The sequence below is a fragment of the Myotis brandtii genome, unplaced genomic scaffold, assembly GCF_000412655.1.
Source record: "Myotis brandtii unplaced genomic scaffold, ASM41265v1 scaffold160, whole genome shotgun sequence".
Taxonomy (NCBI): domain Eukaryota; kingdom Metazoa; phylum Chordata; class Mammalia; order Chiroptera; family Vespertilionidae; genus Myotis; species Myotis brandtii.
In genome coordinates, this window is record NW_005355833.1 from 3,164,548 (window position 1) to 3,190,580 (window position 26,033).

At 46.1% G+C, this 26,033-nt stretch overlaps 1 protein-coding gene across 3 annotated transcripts in view; it reads left to right on the top strand.

Moving 5' to 3' along the window:
- The first annotated feature begins 264 nt into the window (after nt 1-264).
- Nucleotides 265-26,033, top strand: part of PAQR5 (progestin and adipoQ receptor family member V) — a 47,581-nt gene continuing 21,812 nt past the window's right edge. For 2 of the 3 annotated variants that reach the window (XR_001361279.1, XM_005862091.2), the window contains exons 1-2: nt 23,002-23,222; nt 24,793-24,998. Coding sequence is in view for 2 of the 3 variants with exons in the window: in XM_005862091.2 (XP_005862153.1) it covers nt 23,017-23,222; nt 24,793-24,998 (412 nt within the window). In the remaining variant the exon portion in view is untranslated. Of the gene's footprint in view, nt 430-19,935; nt 20,038-23,001; nt 23,223-24,792; nt 24,999-26,033 lie in introns of those variants that run through there. The other variant, XM_005862092.2, reaches the window with a different exon arrangement.

A 26,033-nucleotide genomic window follows, 5' to 3' on the forward strand; every position in this document is an offset into this window, starting at 1 on the left:
ACCCGCGTGTGCAGTGTGAGGGGCTGGGGTGCCCCCTGCGGCCCTTTCCAGCTCTACAGTTTAGTGATCGCCCATGTTCCGGTTTCATACCTTCCCTCCAGTGCTCTGGGAGTGCCTCCGCGGTCGGACAGTTTGCCTGTTGGTTTTAAGAAAGCCTGGTTATTTTGCCATCGTCAGCAAGGTCTGATCCATTCACACCTGACAGCCTTGATCCAGCTGGAGTTGGGCTGAGACCGACTGGGTTTCTTTACGCTCCTCTTTCAGGGAAGCAGCCGGGCACCCGCTGGCCAGAGGCTCCCCAGGCCATGTGAGCGCTGCGAGTGAGGCCTGGTGACCGAGAGCGGCGACCACCCACTGGCCTTCCCCGCCGGCCTCAAGATGCTGAGCCTGAAACTCCCCCGGCTGTTGAGCATAGACCAGATGCCCCAGGTAGGTGCCCTCCCTCGCATGGCTGAGTTCCAGGTGGTGGCGAGGATGTGGCCTCTGCAACCGGGGATGGCTCTGCCTTCAGTCAGCCCTGTGCAGGTCCGCTCTCTTCAAAGCCTTCCTCCCAGACTCCTCGGGGAGGAGAGCTTCCTGTTCCTTCACTTACACCCAACCTGGAAATGGAAGTGCTCCCGAAACTGTTTATGGCATAACCCAGTGGTTCTCAACCTTCTGGCCCTTTAAATACAGTTCCTCCTGTTGTGCCCCAACCATAAAATTATTTTCGTTGCTACTTCATAACTGTAATGTTGCTACTGTTATGAATCGTCATGTAAATATCTGATATGCAGGATGGTCTTAGGCGACCCCTGTGAAAGGGTCGTTCGACCGCCAAAGGGGTCGCAACCCACAGGTTGAGAACCGCTGGCATAACCCTTCCCTGTGACATCTGTATTTTATCCTGAAGTGACGTCGCTGCGACTACAGATTCGAGCGGAGGAGGTGAAGCCACCATCATCTTGCTGGGCAGAGGGTTTTTTAGATCCTCCCTTGGGTGCTTGGACTCGGGCCCGAGGTGAAGACACCCCAGCACATGCTTTGCTGTGGTCCCCATCACTTACAGGAGGCCCGGGCCGGGCAGGGGTCAAGGTGTTGAGAAGGGTGTTGGTGGGCCTTCGCCCTGCCCTGGTCTCCTGAGCCTGGGAACTCAGGGGCAGTCGTCCCAGAACACCGGGCACTCCTGGCAGCCTGCATGTTAAGCACGCCTTCGGTGAGGCCGGCCTTCTTGTGAGCTGTGCTCTGGCCACTGGGGCAAGCCCTCCTCCCCTTGCACAGAAAACACGGCTTCACGATGCCCTCGTTCCGGTGTCCAATTTCCTTGCTCTTTGACTGGAGAAGTGTTAGCTCGGGGCGGGCCTTCGCACCTGGAGGGGGTCCCGGAGGGAGGGGGAGCTCCTTGGCACGCGGTTGACCGCCAGGCCGGACAGCGCTCCACAGCAGCATGAATGGAAGGTTAGGAGATACACCGCCAGGCCGGACAGTGCTCCACAGCAGCATGAATGGAAGGTTAGGAGATGCACCGCCAGGTGCTCTCCCTGACAGCGGGTGAAGCTGGGTGATCCCGGCAAGATGACACTGAGGGGAAGTCGAAGATGACGCAGGGCTGCTTGGTGGGAAGACGTGAGGAATGCAGCAGGTAGCAGACACATTCAGAATGAAGCTGGGTTGCCTGACTGTTGAGCAGAGCAGGTCCCACAGGGCCATCAACTTGGAGATACACCACCAGGTGCTCTCCCTGACAGCGGGTGAAGCTGGGTGATCCCGGCAAGATGACACTGAGGGGAAGTCGAAGATGACGCAGGGCTGCTTGGTGGGAAGACGTGAGGAATGCAGCAGGTAGCAGACACATTCAGAATGAAGCTGGGTTGCCTGACTGTTGAGCAGAGCAGGTCCCACAGGGCCATCAACTTGCCTTCCTGGTGCGAGGGTTTAGGTGGTTGATCTACCCACAGAGAGAGCACCAGTGGCTGTGATTGGTGGGATCGCAAGGTGACTCTTTGGCCCATTCACTCATTTGGCCCATTCAGTTTTTACTGATTGCCTGCTCTGTACAAGGCATGACTCTGTGGAATAATCACACACAAATCCTGCCCTTGCACGAGCACCTCTGTTGCAAAGTGGGTTAGGGTGTGTCCCAAGAGAGGGACAGATAGGGTCAGAGGAGGGATTGGGCACTGACAGCAGGTTAGAGGAAGGGGGGAGGGACGGCCCAGTGAAGGGGCCGCCTTTCAGATGCGTTGTGAGGGTCGCGGGAAGAGCATTCTGGGTGGAAGGAACAGTGTGAGCAAAGACCTGGAGATGGGAGACCTCAGGGCAGGGGTGGGACTCAGGATGGTGATCATCGGACATCTCCCCCGGGTGTTCCAGTCAAGGTCGGGTTCAGAGCATGTGCAGGAAAGAAGTGGAGGGTGGTCTCAATGGGAGCTTTGGGTAACCGGCTGGAACTCCAAAGACGAGGACCAGGAAACTTCAGGACGCTAAAAAGATGAACATGTCTTCTCTGTCCAGTTTCTGTAAATGATGGAGATAGCAGTACCCTTTTTAGTAACATGGCACTAACCAGAGGTGGAGAACCAACATCAAAACCTTCCTTGGGCTCCCACACCCACTCCTGGGCTTCCCAGCATCATGCCCACGGTTCCTGCCCCAGGTGAGAAAACAGTGGCTCCACCCACCTGGAAGGTAGTGTTACAGGAGGATTTGGTGAGAGAAAGGAAAGGCAATTTTTGGTATTAAAACAGGTGCAAGTATATTAAGGAGAAAAATGCATAATTTGCATAAAAAAATAAAATAGGACACTTCATGCAAATGTTAAGCTTTTGGTGGATTCTGTGGGTCCCAAGACAGTCTGTAGAGTGACCTTGGGCAAGATACCTAATCTGCCTACCTCAATTTCCCCATCTGTAAAATGGGGGGATACTAGTATCTGCTTCCTAGGAGTATGGTGAGGGTTAAGCGAGATAACTCATGTGAAGTGCCTGGCATATGGTGAACTAATATTGGCTGTCATCATTATTGTTGACTTTCCTAAGTCCTCCAGGTGACTTGGATCAGTAGAGCATGTGGGCAGGAGACTTTGAACAGCCCCTCACACACACTCGAACCCAGGCTCCCTAGCCTGGTGTTTAGGCAGGCCTGGCTCCTACCCACCTCCTGCTCAGTTCCCATCCATGCACCCTCTTCTCTAGCCACACCAGTGGTCTCTTTAGTCTCCTCACCAGCTTGGACATTCTCTTGATCCCTGTTTGAAGAAGGCTTTCTTACCCCCTATGCTCTGTTCCCCTTTCTGGCTTCCTTCTTCAACCAGCTGCAGATGTCCTCTCCCTTCCCCGAGGCCCTCCAGCTGTTAGTTAGGACCTCTGCCCAGTATATTAACCAGCTGTGTGGCCTGAGGCACTTCCCCACCCTCTCTGAGCCTCACCCATGGGGCCGGGGAGAGCGGGACACCCACCACCTCACGGCATTGTCAGAATTGTAATTCCGGCACATTCCTGGCTGAGAGATTCCTCACAGGAAAGGGCAGTTTCTCCCTTTCCTTACAAGGTGGGACTTGGGTATATGCCTCCTAATTTCTAGTCTCTCTTGTAGCTAAAAACAGGCCTGGGTATGATCGCCAGTTATTAAAGATTTGAACAAATAGCTAAGGGATAGAAGAAATATCTAGGCGTTCCTACACAGACCCAATTTAGAGACAATAGTGATGTCTAGATAGCAGTTCACATGGATATAGCATGACACGTTGACACGAAACAAGGGCATTTTGTGTCAAATTGAGAATCTTTTATTAACTACAGCCTTGGCCTGCAGGTTACAGGTAAGCACATGACCGGCCCAGATGCCTTAGTTCAGGGCACAGGCAGGGGATTCCCTGAGGTGCTTTGCAAAGAGAATCTCCCAGCCTCGCACTGCAGCTCTGCCACTTACTGTGGGAATTCTGACAAGACTGGAAACTCTCTAAGCCTCAGTTTCCTCATCTGTAAAATGGAGGTAGTATCTGGTAGGCCAGTCTCACAGGGCTATTGTGAAGATCCAAGAAAAATTAAACAGAAAAGCCTGGCCGGTGTGGCTCACTGGTTTGGCTGAGCGTCGCAGCGGACACCTGGAGGTTGCTGGCTTGATTCCCCTTAGGGCACATTCTCTCATCGATGTTTCTAATGTCTCCCTCTCCCTTCCTCTCTCTCTAAAATTATATATATATATATTTAAATTAAATAAAACAGTGGGATTATTATGAAAGAAAGGAAGCATAGGCCAGCAAATGGCTGGGAGTGGTGTTGAGTAGGTGGGTGGACTTGGGCACCCAGGAGCAAGGAGCCATCTCAACAGGCAAATGGTTTCTCTAGCCCAGGATTTCTCAGTGGGTGCTTGGACCACCAGCATCAGAATTACCTGGGAGCTTATTAAGATGCAATAGCAGTCTTGATTGCAGGCATCTTGGTGCCCTCTTTATTGTAATCAAAAGAAATGCCTTCAGCATTTCATCATTTAAGAGAATGTTAGGGGTGTGTGTGTGTGTGTGTGTGTGTGTGTGTGTGTGTGTGTGTGTAAATAATCTTTATCAGGTTAACGATAATCTTCTTTATCCTAGTTTCCTAGGATTTTTTTTCGCTAATTAGGAATGAATTTTACAGGACCTTTCCCCCACTCTGTATCTATATCTTTTGAGGTGGTCATATAGGACTCATTTAAACTGTTAATGTGGTGAGTTACATTGGTTGATTACTCATGTTAAACTAACCTTGCATTTAAATACAACTTGGTCATGGTGTAATATTCTGTTAATCTATTGCTGGAATCCATAAACTAATATTTTGTTTAGGATCCTTAAATCTATTTAATGAGCTGGCCTATAATTTTTCCCTCTTATACTACCCTTTGCCTGGATTTGGAATTAAGATTATGCCAACCACAAACAAGTTGGAGAATGTTGCTTACTTATTGTATGGAAAAATTTATAATATTAGAATTACACGTTTCTGAGTGTTTGGTAGGATTTATCTGTAAAATGTCTGAGCAGGGCCACCATTTAGCCTCCTCCAAGGGAGCACCATTCACCTTTTTGTCTACATTAATGGCAACCTGTAAAATTGTTCAGGGAACAACTTAATTCTATAGCTGAATTTTATTTGTGGAAAAGTTGTTTTATGTAACGGCTTTGTTGAAACATGTCACATACCATAAAATTCACCCTTTAAAATTATACAGTCCAGTGGTATTTAGTATGTTTACGTACACAAAGCATGTTGCAGAAAACCATCACCACAATCAATTTTAGAACATTTTCATCACATTAGAAAGAAACTACCAGTTAGCAGACGTTTCCCCTCCACCCCTGCTCCCAGGCCTATGGCAACCATTAATTTACTTCCTCTCTCTGTGGATTTGCCTATTTGGGATATTTCATATAAATGGCTCATACCATAGGTGGTCTTTGGCAAATGCCTTTTTGCACTTAGCAAAATGGTTTCAAGGTTCAACTGTGCTGTAGCACATGTTAATACTTCATTTATTTGTTATGGCTGAATAATATTCCATTGTGTAGATACACCATAGTTTTTTATTCATTCATCAGTTGATGGACACATGAGTTAATTCAATTTTTTGGCTATTATGAGTAATGTTGCTGTGAACATTTGTGTACTAGTTTTTATGTAGACATATTTTCAGTTCTGTTAGGTTCGCACCTACAAGCGGAATTATTGGGTCATGTGGTAACTCTGTGCTGAAGTTTTTTATTGTAAAATATACTTAGCATAAAAGTTACCATCTTAACATTTTTAAGTGCACAGTTCAGTGGTATTAAATATATTCACATGTTGTGCAACTGCCCCCACCATTCATCTCCATAATTCTTTTTATCTTATAAAACTGAAACTCGACATCCATTGAACAATAACTCCCCATTTCCCCTCCCCCCAGCCTCAGACAACTACCATTATACTTTCTGTCTTTATGAATTTGACTATTCTAGTTCCTCATATAAGTGGAATCAGACAATATCTGTCCTTTCATAACTGGCTTATTCATTTCACTTAATATAATGTCCTCAAGGTTCATTCATGTTGTAACTTACATCAGAATTTACTTCCTTTTTAGGGCTGAATAATATTCCATCGTATATACCACATTTTGTTTATCCCTTCCTCTCTCCAGGAACACTGGCTTGCCTCTATGTTTTAGCTGTTGCGAATACTTTGACTCTCCTTTCAATTATTTTGGGTATCTACCCAGAAGTGAAATTGCTGGGTCACTTGGTAATAGTTAAGTTTTCGAGGAACCACCATCTGTTTTCCACAGTGGCCGTGCCATTTTGCATTCCCATCGACAAGCACAAGGGTTCCAATTTGTCCACATCCTCACCAACACTGTTGTTTTCTCTTTTGTTTTGTCTTTAATATATAGTAGCCCTCCTAAGGTGTATTGAGGTGGTATCTCATAGTTTTTTAAAAACATATATTTTTATTGATTTCAGAGAGGAAGGGAGAGGGAGAGAGAGATAGAAGCATCAGTGATGAGAGAGAATCATTGATCAGCTGTCTCCTGCATTCTCCACACTGGAGATGGAGCCTGCAATCCAGGCATGTACACTGAGCAGGAATTGAACCGTGACCTGGTTTATAGGTGGAAGCTCAACCACTGAGCCACATTGTCCAGGCTCTCATTGTAGTTTTGATTTGCTTTTCCCTAATGATTAGTGACGTTGAACATCTTTTCATGTGTTTATTGGCTATTTGTATATCTTTGGAGAAATGTCTACTCAAGTCATTTGCCCATTTTTAAATTGAGCCAATTGTGTTTTTACTGTTGAGTTGTAGAAGATATTTATATTTTCTGGATACAAGTCCTTTATCAGCTTATGATTTGTAAGCATTTTCTCCCATTCTATGTGTTAATTTTTTTCACTTTATTGATGGTATCCTTTGAAGCACAAAACTTTTAAATTTCGATATCTATTTTATTATTGTTGTTCCTTGTGCTTTTGGTGTCATATCTAAGAAACCTTTGGCTAATCCAAGGTCATGAAAATTTTTTGTATGTTTGTTTGTTTTTAATTGTTTGAAGTATTACATATGTTTCCTTTTTCCCTCATTGATCTCCCCCCAGCCATTCGCCCTACCATCCCCTCACCCCGCACATGCCCTTACCCCCCTAGTGTCTGTGTCCATTGGTTATGCTTATATGCATGTATACAAGTTCTTTGGTTGATCTATAACCCCCCCACCTCACCTTCCCACTGAAGTTTGACAGTCTATTTAATGTTTCTCTGTTACTATCTATTTTTGTTTGTCAGTTTATGTTGTTCATTATATTCCACAAATGAGTGAGATCATTTGATATTTATCTTTCTCTGACTGGCTTATTTTGCTTCACATAATGCTCTCCAGATCCATCCATGCTGTTGCGAATGGTAAGAGTTCCTTCTTTTTTACAGCAGCATAGTCTTCCATTGTGTAGATGTACCTCAGCTTTTTAATCCACTCATCTGCTGATAGGCACTTAGGTAGTTTCCAAGTTAGCTATGGTGAATTGTGCCGCTATGAACATAGGGGTGCATATATCCTTTCTGATTGGTGTTTCTGGTTTCTTGGGATATATTCCTAGAAGTGGGATCACTGGGTCAAATGGGAGTTCCATTTTTAGTTTTTTGAGGAAACTCCATACTGTTTTCCACAGTGGCTGCACCAGTCTGCATTCCCACCAGCAGTGCACAAGGGTTCCTTTTTCTCCACATCCTCATCAGCACTTGTCATTTGTTGATGATTTACTCATATGTTCCTCTAAGAGTTTTATCTCTTTTGTGATCCATTTTTTAATTATTACATGTGGCGTGAGAAAAGATTCCAACTTTAGTCTTTTCTTTTATGTACGAGTATCAAGTAGTTCCAGGACCATATGTTAGAAGGACTATTCTTCATTAAATTGCCTTGGCACCTTTATTAAAAATCAATTGACTGTAAATACAAGGGCTCTTTCTGTACTGTAAGTTCTATTCCATTGATCTATTTGTCTATTCTTATGCCAGTACCACATTGTCTTGATTATGTGCCTTTGTAATAAGTTTTGGAAAATGTGAGACTTTCAACTTTGTTGTTCTTCTTCAAGATTGTTTTGGCTGTTCAGGATTCCTTGCATTTCCATGTGAATTTAAGGATCAGCTTGTTAGTTTCTACACACACACACACACACACACACACACACACACACACAAAGACAGAATTTTGATAGGGATTACATTGAATTTGTTGATCAATTTGGGGAGCATTATCATTCTAATAATATTAACTCTTTTAATCCATGAACATGGGTTGTCCTTGCATTTATTTAGGTCTTCTTTAATTTCTTTCAGTGATGTTTTGTAGTTCTAAGTGTATAGGTCTTATACCATTAAAATAATCTGTTAAATTTATTTCTAAATATGTTATTGTTTTTGATGCTGTTATAAATGAAATTGTTCCCTTAAGTTGATTTTCATGTTGTTCACTGCTTGTATATAGAAATAAAACTGAATTTTGTATATTGATCTGATATACTGCAACCTTGCTGAACTCATTAGTTCCAATCGTTTTTTAGTGAATCCTTTAAGATTTCCTATATGTAAGATAATGTCATCTACAAATACTTTTGCTTCTTCCTTCCCAGTTTAGATGCTTTTTATTTCTTTTCCTTGTCAAGTTGACCTAGCTAGACCTCCTCTATGATATTGAATAGAAATAGTGAGAGCAGACATCCTTGTCTTGTTCCTAATCTTAAGGAGAAAGCTTTTCATTTTCTTTCAATAAGTGTGTATGTTAGTGAATGGTTGGGGGGCTGGGTGAAAAAGGTGAAGGGGGTTAAGTGGAAAAAACCCTTCATAGACACACACACAAAAAGAAGTATATTACCTGTGGGTTCTTCATAGATGGGCTTTATTGGGTTGAACAAGTTCTTTTTTTTAAATATATTTTATTGATTTTTTACAGAGAGGAAGGGAGAGAGATAGAGAGTTAGAAACATCGATGAGAGAGAAACATCGACCAGCTGCCTCCTGCACATCTCCTACTGGGGATGTGCCCGCAACCCAGGTACATGCCCTTGACCGGAATCGAACCTGGGACCTTTCAGTCCGCAGGCCGACGCTCTATCCACTGAGCCAAACCGGTTTCGGCTGAACAAGTTCTGTTTCTGTTTTCTTGAGTGCTTTCTTATTATGAAAGGGTATTTGATCTTATTAAATGCTTTTTCTGCATCTACTGGCATAATCATGTGATTTTTGTTTTTCTCTCTTCTGGATTAATCTTGCCAATTTGTATTTTTTAATATTTGAAAAGAGGCAAATTTGGACTCAGTGGAGCTTCTATTATGTATTTTATATCTCCAATTCCATTGTTTTTTTGTTTTGTTTTGTTTTGTTTTGTTGTGTTTTGTTTGGGTTAATCCTCACCCGAGGATATTTTTTCCATTGATTTTTAGAAAAAGTGGAAGGGAGGGTGAGACACAGAGAGAGAGAGAAACATTGATGTGAGAGACATTGATTGGTTGCCTCCCACATGCACCCTGACTAGGGCCTGGGATCAGTCCTGCAACTGAAGTACATGCCCTTGACTGGAATTGAACTCAGGACCCTTCAGTCCATGGGCTGATGCTCCAACTACTGAGCCAAACTGGCTAGGGTTCCTTTATTATGGTTGATTTCTTTCTACTTTGGGTTTATTTTATTTTCTGTTCCTCCTCTAGCTTCTTAAGTTAATCGCTGCCTTATATTTATTTCCGTATTGCTTTAACTTCAGCCTATATGTGCTATTCTAATTAATTTCTAATGTCCATTTTGATTTTTTATGTGACTTATGATTGCTTAGACATGTTTATTTTTTAATTCCCAAGTGTAAAATGGAGTTTTAATGTTATCGATTTAACTTAATTGATTGTTGTCTGAGAATGCCCTCTGTATTATTCCAGGCCTTGAAATTTATTCAGACTAGCTGTATGATCTAACACATGATCAATTTTCATAAGTCTTCTAAGTGTACCTGAAAATATTGATAGTCTCCAATAGTTGGGGGCAGCATTCCATGTATGTCCCACAAGGTCAAATAATTTTATATTATTACTAATTTTGTTCAGCTTAATCTACCATAATTGAGATGTATTAAAATATTCCACTATGTTAGCAGATTTGTAAATTATTCCTTGTAGATAAGTAAATTTTTAGTTTATATATTTTGAGCCTGTGTTTTTTAGGTATATCCAAGTTTATAATTGTTATATCTTCCTGGGGAAGTAAATTTCTTATTATTTCGTAGGGATTCTCTTTGTGTCTAGTAATGCTTTTTGTCTTGAATCTGACAGTCGTACAGACACTCCAGCTTTGTGGTTTTTGTTATTTGTCTGGTTTCTTTCTTTCCTTCCTTCGACTTTCAATCCCTCCCTGTCCTTATATTGTAACTGTGTCTCATGTAAATGACACATAGTTGGATTTTATCTAGTTTGACAGTATTTGTTGTTAACTGGACAGTTTAGTCTGATTATATCTATAACAAGTATTGACATATTTGCATTTGTTTCGATCATTTTAAGTGCTTTCCATTTGTCCTGTTTTCTCTGTTTAGTTATCCTTTGCTTTTTTGCTTTCTTTGGATTGAGTTTCATATTCTTGTTCTCTATTTTCCTTTTAACATTCTATTTTCCCCTTCACTTCTTTTATAACTCTATTTAGAAATATGCTCTATATTTATTGGTTTTGTGGCTACTCCAGCTATTTTAATACGAATAACTGTACTAGGCAGAAAGGGCTAAACTATGCTGACTCTCAGAATTTCTCCTGATAAATTAATAAGTGGCCAATGGACAAATAGACACTTCTCCAAAGAGGACATACAGTTGACCAAGAGATATATGGGGGGAAAAAACACACCTCAATGTCACTAGTCATCAGAGAGATATAAATTCAAACTACAGTGAGGTATCACCTCACACCTACCAGAATGGCTACAATTAACAAATCAACAAACAACAGTTCTGGTAAGAATGTGGAGAAAAAGGAACCCTTGTGTACTGCTGGTGGGAACGCAGACTGGTGCAGCCACTGTGGAAAACAGTATGGAGTTTCCTCAAAAAATTAAAAATGGAACTTTCATTTGACCCAGCGATCCCCCTTCTGGGAATATATCCTAAGAATCCCAAACACCCATCAGAAATAATATATGTACCCCAATGTTCATAGCAGCATTATTTATAATCTGGAAACAGTCCAAGTGCCCACAGTAGATGAGTGGATAAAAAGTTGTGGTACATTTGCACAATGGAATACCATGCGGCTGTAAAAAAGAAGGATCTCTTACATTTTGTGACAGCCTAGATGGGCCTGGAGAGGATTACTAAGTGAAATAAGCCAGTCAGAGAAAGGCAAATATCAGATGACCACACTTACATGTGTTATCTAGTGAACAAAATAAACTGATGAACAAAATAGGTCCAGAGACATGGATGCATGGAACAGACTGACAGATTTCAGTGTGGTGAAGACCTGGGGTGTAGTGGGGGCTGGATGGAGGGGGAAAAAGAGGAGAGGGTTGGGGGACTGTGAACAATAAAAAATACATTTTAAAAATTCCTCCAGATAGCTCAATGACTTAACATGGCAAAGCTTTATCTCATATTCACTTCACATAACTAAGTGCTCAGTGGGGAAGTGGGAGATGGAAGATCTACCGTCTTGTAGTTGCACAGTCTGGAACATGTGGCCTCTGGTTTGCCACAGAAGGGGAAGAAAGGGCGATGGTTAAGTTGGGCTCCCCAGAAACAAAGATCTGTGTGCAGGAAGTTTATCAGGGTGAGTTCTCAGGAACAACACCTGGAGGAATTGAGGGAAGCAGGACTGGGTAGAACAGTGGTTCTCAACCTTCCTAATGCCGCGACCCTTTAATACAGTTCCTCATGTGGTGGTGACCCCCAACCATAAAATTATTTTTGTTGCTACTTCTTAACTGTAATTTTGCTACTGTTATGAGTCGTAATGTAAATATCTGATAGGCAGGATGTATTTTCATTTTACAAATTGAACATAATTAAAGCATAGTGATTAATCACAAAAACAATATGTAATTATATATGTGTTTTCCGATGGTCTTAGGCGACCCCTGTGAAAGGGTCGTTCGACCCCCAAAGGGGTCACAACCCACAGGTTGAGAACCGCTGACCTAGGGTTTCCGGCCTCTAGAACATGAGAAAATAAACTTCTGTTGTTTCAGCCGGCCAGTCTGTGCACTTTGTTATACTTTGCTATGGCAGTCCGAGTGGACTGGTACACAGGTGTAAGGTTGGGTGGTCAAGTCCCTAAGCCAATGCCTCTCAAACTTTCTCTGCAGGTGCCTGCAGGTCACCTGGGGGTCTTATTGTAATTGTGTGGGGTTAGGATAAGAGTCCAAATTTCTTTTTTTTTCTTTTTTTGCATTTTAAAATTTATTTGAGAGAGAGAGAGAGGTTGGGAGAGAAAGAGAGATGGGGGGTTGAGAGAGAGAGAGACAGAGAGAGAGAGAGAGAGAGAGAGAAAGAGAGAGGTTGGGAGAGAGAGAGACAGAGAGAGAGAGAGAGAAAGATTTGTTATTCCACTTATTTATGAATTCATTGGTTGCTTCTTGTCCGGGGCCCTTGAACCTGAAATCTTGGCAGATCGGGACGATGCTCTAACAAATGGAACCACCTGGCCAGGGCGAAGAGTCTGCATTTCTGACCAGCTCCCTGGGCATGCTGATGCTGCAGCTGCCTCTGGCTTCCTAACCCAGGCTCCTGCCTCAGCATCCTGCTGCCACCTCCCTGCCTAGAATCAGTTCATCACAGAAGGGGAGGTTCCCTAAAAGGGACAAAATGAACCCAAAAACATGGGCATGAAAAGCCAGGGCAGAGGATAGAGACCACTGAGAAGCCCAGTGAAGTGTTTGGGCAGAAGGCCTGGAGAGAGTGGGGAGGAAAGAAGGCAGGGCGAGAACCGCTGCATCAACTTGAACCTGTCACTGAGTGAGTGCCTGCAGCGTGCCTGGCCCTGGGCTGGACACTGAGCACTGTCTCCTGCAGGACCCTGCTTAGGTTCCCAATTAAACATCACTTGCCACAACCCATATGCAATTACTTGAACTCTAACCGACAACCATTGTTGGTATCAAGCAATTACAGGTAAGTGCTAATTTAGAACACTGGTGTGATATTCTCTAAAACATAGCTGCCCAATATCCAATAAGGATGCGTGTTGTACATGCAGCACAGTATTTATAAAAGATAGTGGTACATGTCTGCTGGCCAAACATATAAGAAGGATCAAGAGCAATGAAACAAATTATTACTATCTAGGATGGAGGATCTAAAGGAGATTCGTAATTTAATGAACAATAAAGTGAAAAAAAGAAGACATAAAATGCCTTTAAAAAGTAACTCTGACTCCGTTCAGGTAGGGGGCACCTGGGCCAAAGTCCTGTTGAATGGCTGGCACCATCCCGGGCGCCGACCCACAGAAGATGAGCGTGAGGAAGCTGAAACAAGGGAGTGTCCCTTCGGGTTCACATTTGTTATAAAAAGGCAGTCTTTGATTTAAGGACTAGGAAAACGGTTTTCAGTTATAGGCATTGATTTAAAAATCTGCCGTGGGCAAGCCTGCGGTCACGGTATAACATGATTAGAAAGTCTGGGGTAGGCAGAAAAATGGCCCCCAAAGATGTCCACGTCCTAATCGCCAGAACACATGACTGTATCAGGTTACACAGCACAGGGGAATCGGGGTCTCAGATGGAATTAAAGTTGCTCATCAAATAACATTACAATAGGAATCCCATCTGGGCTTTTCAGGTGGGCCCAGTTCATCACAAGGGTCCTTACAAGTGGAAGAGGAAGGCAGAAGAGAGGCAGGGGAACTGTGACTGTGGAAGGATAGTCGAGAGACCCAACATTGCTGGCTTTGCAGATGGAGGAAGGGCCGGGAGCCAAGGAATGCTACCAGTGGTCTGGGAGGTGGAAAAGGCAAGGAAGCAGATTGCCCCCACCCCAACCCCGAGCCTCTATCACCTTGATTTTATTTTTTTATTTTTTTAAAAATATATTTTATTGATTTTTTACAGAGAGGAAGGGAGAGGGATAGAGAGTTAGAAACATTGATGAGAGAGAAACATCGACCAGCTGCCTCCTGCACACTCCCTACTGGGGAGGTGCCCGCAACCAAGGTACATGCCCTTGACCGGAATCGAACCTGGGACCCTTGAGTCTGCAGGCCGACGCTCTATCCACTGAGCCAAACCGGCTAGGGCTATCACCTTGACTTTAGCCTGAGACCCACGCCAGACTTCGATCCTACAGAACTGTAAGATAATGAACTTATTTTCTTTTTTAAGCCACCAAGTTTGTGGTAATTTCTTATGGCAACAGTAGAAAACAAATACAAAGTCAGAATGTGACCAAAAATCCTGAAAAGCAATCTTCGAGCCAGAAATGACAGCACATGGTTGCAATTTCTTACTAGGAGAATCGATGGCTTCCTTTGGAACAATTCAAAGATTATGTAGGACATTCTCTGAATCTTCTCCACAATGGGATATCTTGTTGAAATGCATAACAAATCTGACCATAAACTATTCTTAGTCACACAATGGGAATGCCAAATAAATGCCATTAAGAGAGAGTAGAAACAGCAATATAAAACCTGGTGATCCATATTAAATTAAAATATTTAATTTCTTCTAAATTATAATTATGCAACTTCATTACAATGTTTAAACTTAATATGTAAAATTTATAGTTCATTTCTGATTCTAAACATGGCTTTAAGAATATGTAACAGAACTGAGCAGAAACTTGGCAGAAATTTCTTCCAAATGAAATTAATTAAAAAAACAAACTAAGACTCAATGACTCAAGAATAGTGTTGTAATTTGGCATCACTGCTAATAGAATACAAATTTTGTGATACTGTTCATTACAACAATATAACTCATAATTCTGCTGAAATGAAAGCAAGAAAAAGAAACTATGGAATAAATGTAATAATTTACAAATTACATATGTTTTTATTTTATTACTCTTCCAAACATAACTAATCCATCATTATAACATCCAGATGTGCAATAATAACTGAATTTAGTTGTCTTTGACATTTAGCTGACTTCAGCTATATAAAAGTCAGAGTTTTACATATTGTTTTTGTCATTATGAAGGGATATTGTCAAGGTAGAAACAGAACCATTTTCTATTTATGTATTTATTTATTTATTTATTATTTAAGTCTTTATTATTGAAAGTATTACATGTGTCTCCTTTTTTCTCTTATTGACCCCCTAGAACAGCGGTTCTCAACCTGTGGGTCGAGACCCCTTTGGGGGTCAAACGACCCTTTCACAGGGGTCGCCTAAGACCATCGGAAAACACATATATAATTACATATTGTTTTTGTGATTAATCACTAGGCTTTAATTATGTTCAATTTGTTACAATGAAAATACATCCTGTGTATCAGATATTTACATTACGATTCATAACAGTAGCAAATCTACAGTTAAGAAGTAGCAACAAAAATAATTTTATGGTTGGGGGTCACCACAACATGAGGAGCTGTATTAAAGGGTCGCGTCATTAGGAAGGTTGAGAACCACTGCCCTAGGTCAAGGTGCCAACACGGTTGGTTCTTCTAAAGCCACCCCCTTGGATTGCAGATGGTCCCCTTCTTACTGCTTCTTCCTGTGGTCACCCCTCTGTGCACACACACCCGTGTCACCCCGTGTGGCCAAATTCCCTCTTCCTACAGGAACACTGGTTAGATTGGATTGGGACCCACCTTAGTGGCCTCAATTTAACTTAATTGCCACTTTTAAGACCCTATATTCCCAAAATGGTTACATTCTGAAGTGCTGGGGATTAGGGCTTCAATATATGAATTTTGTGGGGGACAAAATTCAGCCCGTAATGCCATTTTAAAGAAGAAGAAACAGAGGCTGAGAGAAGTAGGTGACAGTCCAAAATCACCCTGTGGGCCAGGAGATGAGAGCTTCATCTCCAACAGCCCCTCTGAGCGGCAGCGATGATAGTGTAGGAGGCTGGGGGATGGAGTCTCATGTTTGCATTTAAGTTTTAGCTTTGCAGCTGGCTGGTGTGGCTCAGTGTTTGAGCATCAACCTATGAACCAGAAGATCACGGTTCAATTCCGGGTCAGGGCACATGCCCGGGTTGTGGGCTCGATCCCCAGTAGGGGGAGTGCAGGAGGCAGCCGATCAATGATTCTCTCTCATCATTGATGTTTCTATCTCTCTCTCTCTCTCTCCCTTCCTCTCTGAAATCAATAAAAATATTTTTTTAAAGTTTCAGCCTTGCTCCCACTATTTCTGGGATCTCGGTATATGCCTTCCCCTCCTCAGGCCGTAGTTCCCTTTTCTGTGAAATGGGAACCATAGCAGGCCCTCCCTCACTGGCCGTGAGGATGGCATGAGATCTGGACAGGAAATGCAGACTTCCACACTGATGGTGCCTGCAGACTCTGCCAACAAAATCTACTTCTTCACCACCAGCCAGAATTCCCGATCACTTTCCCCAGGTGATTTGCAGTTTAATCGCTAGAAAAACCAAGGGTTTATAAAGGTCGCGGTGGAATGCCAGGCCTCCGCTGGCAGGTGCGCAGTGTCTTTGTGGGAGCCACGCCCGGGCCAGGCATCGAAGGGAAAACCTGCTGGCGTGCCCTCCCACCCTGGTGCCCGGGGGTTCTCACGTCTAAATAACAGGCTGTGCACGATTTGATTTCATTTCGCTCTAAATTGCCCAGCCTGCAACCAGCGGTGCAAGGCGGGTCCTACGAATCCATTCCGCTGCGCAAAGGAGCCTGCGCCCGCTCACCTGGGGGTGCTCAGAAGTGAGGCCCAGCCTCAGAGGGTGCGGCAGGGATTGCCATTTGCCTTTTGGGGTCAAACTGGGTGTGAGTACAAAATTGCTTTCAAATGTTTCGTTTGTTTGGATTTGTGTAGCCTGCACTCTGTTAAGATCTCCTCTATGCACAGCACTTTGCCAAGGCTAGAGCGGGAAGGTGGGGAGAACGAGTCCCCTGCCCGGGCTCAGGGGGGCTCAGCACTGGAGCTGGGCAATTGGCCTCATAAACCATGGTTCAGGTTGGGAGGGCAGGGAAGGGGCGGGTCAGACATCGCTGTTCTGGGACAGAGGGACTCCGTCTCTCATCTTTTATCCATCAAATCTTTGAGGAGGGAGGGGCTCCTTAAATCCCGCCTCTCTGGCATGTTACATGTGGGGTTCCCACCCACGTCCGGGGTCAGGACAGCAGCTCAGGGAAGCAGGTTCTTTCGATCTGAGCGCAGCCCTGGCTTTGTGGTGAGGTATCCTCCGCAGGTCTGGGCCCGGTTCTTCAGTGTGGTCAGGTGTGCAGTGTATTTCCCAGCCGCTCTGTTCTCCTCTGGCTTTTGACTCTGTCAGCACCCTCTGTGGCCTCCCCAAAAATTCGGGGCCCAAAGAGCGGAGGACAGTAGTCACACCAGAACCACCCTGGGCAGAATGTAGGGGGTCTCCCTCTCTGGCTCATGTCCACCCACCGCGTCCTGCTGTCCTGCAGCCCCACCCTGCCTCCTCCCTCAATCCCACCCCAGCACGCGGGCGCCCTGCAGGACCCTGGTCACAAGATCTCCTGCTGCACAGGATCTGCTGACCTTGTTCATGGCAAGGAGTGAATCGTAACAGTTCCTCCTTTCCAGAGTCTTTGCATTTTAATTTAAACAAATGCTGTAATTTAAACAAAAAAAAAATGTTTAAAGGAAGAAAGAGAAAACGTAAGAGATAGAATGAATGACCCATAGCTTCTACAAGAGGGCCTTCTTAATTTTTTTTAAATCCTCACTGGAGGATATTTTTCCATTGATTTTTAGAGAGAGTGAAAGAGAGAGGAAAAGACAGAGAGACATATCGAGGTGAGAGAAACACACGATTGGTTGCCTCCTGCATGCACCCAGACCAGGGCCTGGGCTGGGGGGGAGCCTGCAACCAAGGTAGATACCCTTAACTGGAATGGAACCGGGACTCTCTGGTCCACAGTCCAACACTCTATCCACTGAGCCAAACTAGGGCTACAAGAGGGCCTTCTGAGTGTGTGCCAAGCCCACACCAACCTCCTCACGTGGATCAAAGGCCGAAGGCTGTCCCATTTGCCTCCTTGCCCACAGCCCTGGGGAGGAGAGTGGGGACATCTGTAAGCCAAGATCCCTGCTGCCCATTAGAGAGGCCTCTCCACTGCAAACCAGGATGTCAGCAGAACTGAACGGCGAATCTATAACTGGAACAAATCGCTTTAATTAGCTAAGACCCAAATCTAATTCAAATAGTATTTCTTCACTGAACCATGAACCAACTTCTTATCCTCCTCCCCCAGTTGACCAGTTTAACCCAGAACTGAACTAAGAAAGGAACATACTGACCATCCAGCTAGCTAACACCTCCCATTTCACAGGTGAGAACACTGAGGCCCAGAGAGGGATGACCCAGCTCAAGGTCACGTGGCACCTCAATGGCCCACATTTGACTTTTTAATAAAACCCCTTACTTTCTCCACTACTTAAAGTGACCTCTTGACTCCGAACCCCAAGAGATAGTATAAGTTATGTTCCATATTGTGTATCTTTGGCTCGGGATCCTCTCTTACACTAAGAAGATGGTAACTCAAATGAGAGATGGGTGTCTCGGTTGGAATTCTCCCAGCCTTCCCTTCCTCCACAGCCCTAGAAAATCAAAGGGAAAGATTTAAAATTTATTGTGACCTGATTTGTGTTATGATTACTGATATTATCATTATTATTTGCCTCGATTATCTACTCATATTAAATTTACCTCCTAACGGTTATAACACCATTCACGTAAATCAGTGGTTCTTAACTGGGGGAGATTTTACCCCCAAGGGACTTTGGCAATTTCTGGAGACATTTTTGGTTGTCACAATGTGATGGGGGACACAGCGGGTGCTGCTCGCATCTTTTCGGGAGAGGCATGGGCACTGCTAAACCATGCCCAGGACAGCCCCCACGGCAAGGGCTATCTGGCCCCAAATGTCAATCATGTCGAGATTGGGAAACTCTGATCTAAATCCACACAAAGGGGGAAAAGTGTCCCACAAACCCTGCTATCTCAACAAATGAAACTCCACTTTCCTGTTCCCTCCCAGCCTCTGCCCCACCACGTGTGCTGAAATGCCTGTAGGTCTTCTCGACATGGCTGGAATACAACTTACAGTCTTCTTTTTTCCACTTAACTTTGCAGCCTGAGCTTTGTCCCTCTTGCCTCCTCGTCTTCACCATGACCATTTTTAATGGTGTGATGTCAGGCAGTTGATAGTCCGTGTTTTACCCAACCGGTCCAGGTATCTCATGGGCACTTGGTACCTGAGAGACTTGCCACGTGGGCTGCGTGGGGTGGGGATGGCCTGTGTGGGCCTGCTGTGGCCAACCTTGTCCTCCACCTCAGCTGATGCCATCATAGTTTTCATCATCAAAAGGCCTTTATGAAGCGCCTTGGTGAATATATGCAAGGGGGATCTTTTGGCAGAGAGCTTCCTGCCAGCCCCTGACACCTGGGGCATGTCGGCTCAGACAGACAGCACATATGTCAGCTAGCCACCGAGGCATCCGAGGACCGGGCCGTAGGTCCCCGGCAGAGGCTGCCAGGGAGAGGGTGCCAAACCAGATTCTTAAACAATGTTCATGACAAGAGTAAGTGTGTCTGAGAATGGAAGACAGGCTGGATTCCTGAAGGGGCCAGGGCCCTGAATTCTCTCCAGCTGGCTGTGGGCTTCTTGGAGGACATGGGATTTTAGAAGCCGGGAAGGGCAGGGGGAGCACTTCGACGGGTGTTCAAGCACACAGCCTGGGAGAAAACCAGATGCCGCCAGAGTTGTTCCTCCTCGGACCTGCCTGCCACCCTCTCGTCTCACCTCGGTGCCCCTCCTCTCCCCCACAGGTGTTCCATGAACAGGGCATCCTCTTTGGCTACCGACACCCACAGAGCTCTGCCACCGCCTGCGTCCTCAGCCTTTTCCAAATGACCAATGAGACCCTCAACATCTGGACCCCATATGACTTTTTAATAAAACCCCTTACTTTCTCCACTACTTAAAGTGACCTCTTGACTCCGAACCCCAAGAGATAGTATAAGTTATGTTCCATATTGTGTATCTTTGGCTCGGGATCCTCTCTTACACTAAGAAGATGGTAACTCAAATGAGAGATGGGTGTCTCGGTTGGAATTCTCCCAGCCTTCCCTTCCTCCCACAGCCTAGAAAATCAAAGGGAAAGATTTAAAATTTATTGTGACCTGATTTGTGTTATGATTACTGATATTATCATTATTATTTGCCTCGATTATCTACTCATATTAAATTTACCTCCTAACGGTTATAACACCATTCACGTAAATCAGTGGTTCTTAACTGGGGGAGATTTTACCCCCAAGGGACGTTGGCAATTTCTGGAGACATTTTTGGTTGTCACAACGTGATGGGGGACACAGCAAGTGCTGCTCGCATCTTTTCGGGAGAGGCATGGGCACTGCTAAACCATGCCCAGGACAGCCCCCACGGCAAGGGCTATCTGGCCCCAAATGTCAATCATGTCGAGATTGGGAAACTCTGATCTAAATCCACACAAAGGGGGAAAAGTGTCCCACAAACCCTGCTATCTCAACAAATGAAACTCCACTTTCCTGTTCCCTCCCAGCCTCTGCCCCACCACGTGTGCTGAAATGCCTGTAGGTCTTCTCGACATGGCTGGAATACAACTTACAGTCTTCTTTTTTCCACTTAACTTTGCAGCCTGAGCTTTGTCCCTCTTGCCTCCTCGTCTTCACCATGACCATTTTTAATGGTGTGATGTCGTCCTCAGGCAATTGATAGCCCGTGTTTTACCCAACCGGTCCAGGTATCTCATGGGCACTTGGTACCTGAGAGACTTGCCACGTGGGCTGCGTGGGGTGGGGATGGCCTGTGTGGGCCTGCTGTGGCCAACCTTGTCCTCCACCTCAGCTGATGCCATCATAGTTTTCATCATCAAAAGGCCTTTATGAAGTGCCTTGGTGAACATATCGAGGTGAGAGAAACGCACGATTGGTTGCCTCCTGCACGCACCCAGACCAGGGCCTGGGCCGGGGAGGAGCCTGCAACCAAGGTAGATACCCTTAACTGGAATGGAACCGGGACTCTCTGGTCCACAGTCCAACACTCTATCCACTGAGCCAAACTAGGGCTACAAGAGGGCCTTCTGAGTGTGTGCCAAGCCCACACCAACCTCCTCACGTGGATCAAAGGCCGAAGGCTGTCCCATTTGCCTCCTTGCCCACAGCCCTGGGGAGGAGAGTGGGGACATCTGTAAGCCAAGATCCCTGCTGCCCATTAGAGAGGCCTCTCCACTGCAAACCAGGATGTCAGCAGAACTGAACGGCGAATCTATAACTGGAACAAATCGCTTTAATTAGCTAAGACCCAAATCTAATTCAAATAGTATTTCTTCACTGAACCATGAACCAACTTCTTATCCTCCTCCCCCAGTTGACCAGTTTAACCCAGAACTGAACTAAGAAAGGAACATACTGACCATCCAGCTAGCTAACACCTCCCATTTCACAGGTGAGAACACTGAGGCCCAGAGAGGGATGACCCAGCTCAAGGTCACGTGGCACCTCAGTGGCCCACATTTGACTTTTTAATAAAACCCCTTACTTTCTCCACTACTTAAAGTGACCTCTTGACTCAGAACCCCAAGAGATGGTATAAGTTATGTTCCATATTGTGTATCTTTGACTCGGGATCCTCTCTTACACTAAGACGATGGTAACTCAAATGAGAGATGGGTGGCTCGGTTGGAATTCTCCCAGCCTTCCCTTCCTCCACAGCCCTAGAAAATCAAAGGGAAAGATTTAAAATTTATTGTGACCTGATTTGTGTTATGATTACTGATATTATCATTATTATTTGCCTCGATTATCTACTCATATTAAATTTACCTCCTAACGGTTATAACACCATTCACGTAAATCAGTGGTTCTTAACTGGGGGAGATTTTACCCCCAAGGGACTTTGGCAATTTCTGGAGACATTTTTGGTTGTCACAATGTGATGGGGGACACAGCGGGTGCTGCTCGCATCTTTTCGGGAGAGGCATGGGCACTGCTAAACCATGCCCAGGACAGCCCCCACGGCAAGGGCTATCTGGCCCCAAATGTCAATCATGTCGAGATTGGGAAACTCTGATCTAAATCCACACAAAGGGGGAAAAGTGTCCCACAAACCCTGCTATCTCAACAAATGAAACTCCACTTTCCTGTTCCCTCCCAGCCTCTGCCCCACCACGTGTGCTGAAATGCCTGTAGGTCTTCTCGACATGGCTGGAATACAACTTACAGTCTTCTTTTTTCCACTTAACTTTGCAGCCTGAGCTTTGTCCCTCTTGCCTCCTCGTCTTCACCATGACCATTTTTAATGGTGTGATGTCAGGCAGTTGATAGTCCGTGTTTTACCCAACCGGTCCAGGTATCTCATGGGCACTTGGTACCTGAGAGACTTGCCACGTGGGCTGCGTGGGGTGGGGATGGCCTGTGTGGGCCTGCTGTGGCCAACCTTGTCCTCCACCTCAGCTGATGCCATCATAGTTTTCATCATCAAAAGGCCTTTATGAAGCGCCTTGGTGAATATATGCAAGGGGGATCTTTTGGCAGAGAGCTTCCTGCCAGCCCCTGACACCTGGGGCATGTCGGCTCAGACAGACAGCACATATGTCAGCTAGCCACCGAGGCATCCGAGGACCGGGCCGTAGGTCCCCGGCAGAGGCTGCCAGGGAGAGGGTGCCAAACCAGATTCTTAAACAATGTTCATGACAAGAGTAAGTGTGTCTGAGAATGGAAGACAGGCTGGATTCCTGAAGGGGCCAGGGCCCTGAATTCTCTCCAGCTGGCTGTGGGCTTCTTGGAGGACATGGGATTTTAGAAGCCGGGAAGGGCAGGGGGAGCACTTCGACGGGTGTTCAAGCACACAGCCTGGGAGAAAACCAGATGCCGCCAGAGTTGTTTCTCCTCAGACCTGCCTGCCACCCTCTCGTCTCACCTCGGTGCCCCTCCTCTCCCCCACAGGTGTTCCATGAACAGGGCATCCTCTTTGGCTACCGACACCCACAGAGCTCTGCCACCGCCTGCGTCCTCAGCCTTTTCCAAATGACCAATGAGACCCTCAACATCTGGACTCACTTGCTGCCTTTCTGGTACCGCCCAGCCCCTTGGCCAGCCGTCTTATTCTGGAATCCTGGGAGCCAGGGCTGCTTTAAACACAGCTGGGGTGGGGGGGCTGAGATGCTGTGCTGGGGTATTGGGGACTCCGCCTGGTGTGTGGATGTGGAGCCGAGATGAGCTTCAGATCATGGGTGGTGGTAGGATTCGTGGGGCTCCTGGCTCTGGAGTCTTCCCTGCTCCCTGCCCCTGGGCCTGATTTGATCTGATTCCCTTCAGGCTCTGAGGCTCTCTGGGTCTCCCAGAAGCCCTAGTTAAAACATCAGGAGCTTGAGCAAGTCCTTTATTCCCCGGGAGCTCTGAGCACAGCCCCTCAGGCTTCGGAACACCTGCCTGGTGTCTGTTTTATGGATGAACCACAGGTGATTTAGGCTGTTTTGAAGTTTGTGCCGCTACGAAGAGCGCTGGCCTGACCACCTGCCTTGTGGGGCCTGAGCCCTGGGTGCAGATCCAGCTGAGCCCCAGTGGCTGAGGCACCCCACCGCGTGCGCACCCCTGCACTGCCAGGCCCAGCTGAGCAGTACGGAGTGGCAGGCGGCCCTGGGAGAGCCGGGAGTAAGATGCCCTAAGAAAGGGGGACTAGGGAATAATCTCAAGATGATCAAAGGATATGTTTTGAGAAACAGCAAATAGCTTAAGCTTTATTTCTGCTGGGACAGGAGGGAAAAGTTCCCACATACAGCCAGAGGACTTAGCGATGCTCCATGGGTCCCTGCGTGAGGAGCTTATAGTCTCCTTCCCTGGGAGGGTGCGAGGGGAGGGCGCCGCGATTAGCAGTACGTGGAGGTGAGCAGCTCTGGAGGCAGGACCCCCTCATGTGGGTTATAGGTCAGACAGATCTGACACAGCATGGACCTCGGCCACGCAGGAAAGTGATTGCAATGTTAGTGGAGGAATCGTGCGGAAGGGAAGGGAGAAAGCGTCCTGTTGTCTCTAGACTTTCAGGGCCCCCCCGGGGGGCTGCCTGTGACTGAGCAGCCTTCCTATAAGGGGGATGGAGACGAGCCACAGGGACGGTGCCCAGGTCAAATGTGGATCCTCTGAGAGATGGTTGAATGCACCGGGGTATTTAGGATGAAGTTAAAAGAGGTGGGGAGGGTTATGTCTTAAGATATTTGATGGGCCTGTTCTCGATGATCCCGTTGGGGAGCACTCGGGCTGATTCAATGGAGATGGGTTCCAAAAAGACAGATGGCAGCTCAGTGAAGAACTTTCCAACTCTCGGAGCTGCCTTGGTAGGTGGTGAGCTCCCTGTCCCTGGAAGCATGCAAGTTGAGGCTGGAGAATCACTTGGGCAAGATGCTGAGAGAGAGATCTGTCACCACCAGCAGGGAGAGGGGACTGGACTAGATAAAGGCTCTCTTCTTGCCTCTCCTGCTCATTTCCAACCAAAAAAGGATTCCACTCACCGCCCCTTGCTCATGGCATTTCACCAAAGTGAAAACGGGTAGGGATTGGCCATCCCAGGGGAACGGGAGGAGGCAGATGGCGAAAGGAAGAGGGGCCTCCAGCCACAGGGATGGAGTGGGCCGTGCTGTGTTGCAGGTTCTTCGTGTGGAGGTTTGTGACGGCACTGTATGTGATAGATGTCCAGAATGACAGCTACTCCTGGCCCCTGCTTGTGTACATGAGCACCAGCTGCGTGTACCCCTTTGCCTCCAGCTGTGCACACACCTTCAGCTCCATGTCCAAGAACGCCCGGCACATCTGCTTCTTCCTGGACTACGGCGCTGTCAACCTTTTCAGCCTGGGTAGGTGAGGCCTTGCTCTCGACTTCCCTCGGCTGGGACTGAGCAACCTGCCCCTTCCCCTGGGAGCTGGGGTCACAAGGCTTTGGTGGGCTTGCAGACGAGTTGTGGAAATGCAGTGCCCCTTCCAGGTTCCCGACAAGTGTTTTAGAAGCAACTTATCCATAGGTGGGCTGGCAATACTTAACAACTACTTCTCTGGGGAGAAAGGCCCTGGTCTGCGGTGTCTGCTGATCTGTGGTATAAATATTCCCACATGTCAGACTTCAAGCCATGACATCGCTGAACACGGTGGGGAGAGATACTCAGTAGCTCACCATTACATAGTAATTCCTCTCTACTAACACAGTAGATGGATTAATTGAATAGTTATTACTTTTGTTACTGATTCATTTAATGGTAACTTTATGATATGTAATTTCTAATCCTGGCTGTGTCTAACAACTGGCTCACAAGTTCTCTGAAACTAACATCTGCTCTCACAGGCCAGGATGAGCCAACCACACATCGGTGCTGGTCTCTGTCGTGCCTGGCAGGGAAGTGGGTGGTCACAAGCCTCATTCGTCCAGGGGCTTAGAGGAGTTAGCGATCTTCTCAACCTTCTTGTGTTTTCCTTTAACTATGATGTCCCCTCTTGTTGATTCCTCTCCTCTCCCCCATCATAGGATCCATCTGTCCCCTCACATCCCAGTTCTAGCCTCTTCTCCCTCCAGATCCTGCTCTAGGTCTTCCCTTGCCCAAGGAGCCCACCTCTATCCCACTTCCTCTTTCTCTTTCTTCACAAATTATACATACACATGTACACATGTATAGACACACACATATACACACTAATACACTATAATACACACATATACATATGCACATACACACGTAGAATACATATGCACACACATAGGAGGATCAGGCCAGCAGGGGAGAGCAGTTAGGGGGATCAGGCTGGCAGGCAGAGGCAGTTAGGGGGATCAGGCAGGCAGGGGTCCCGGATTGGAGAGAGTGCAGGCTGGGCTGAGGGACCCCCTGCCCCACTGTGCACGA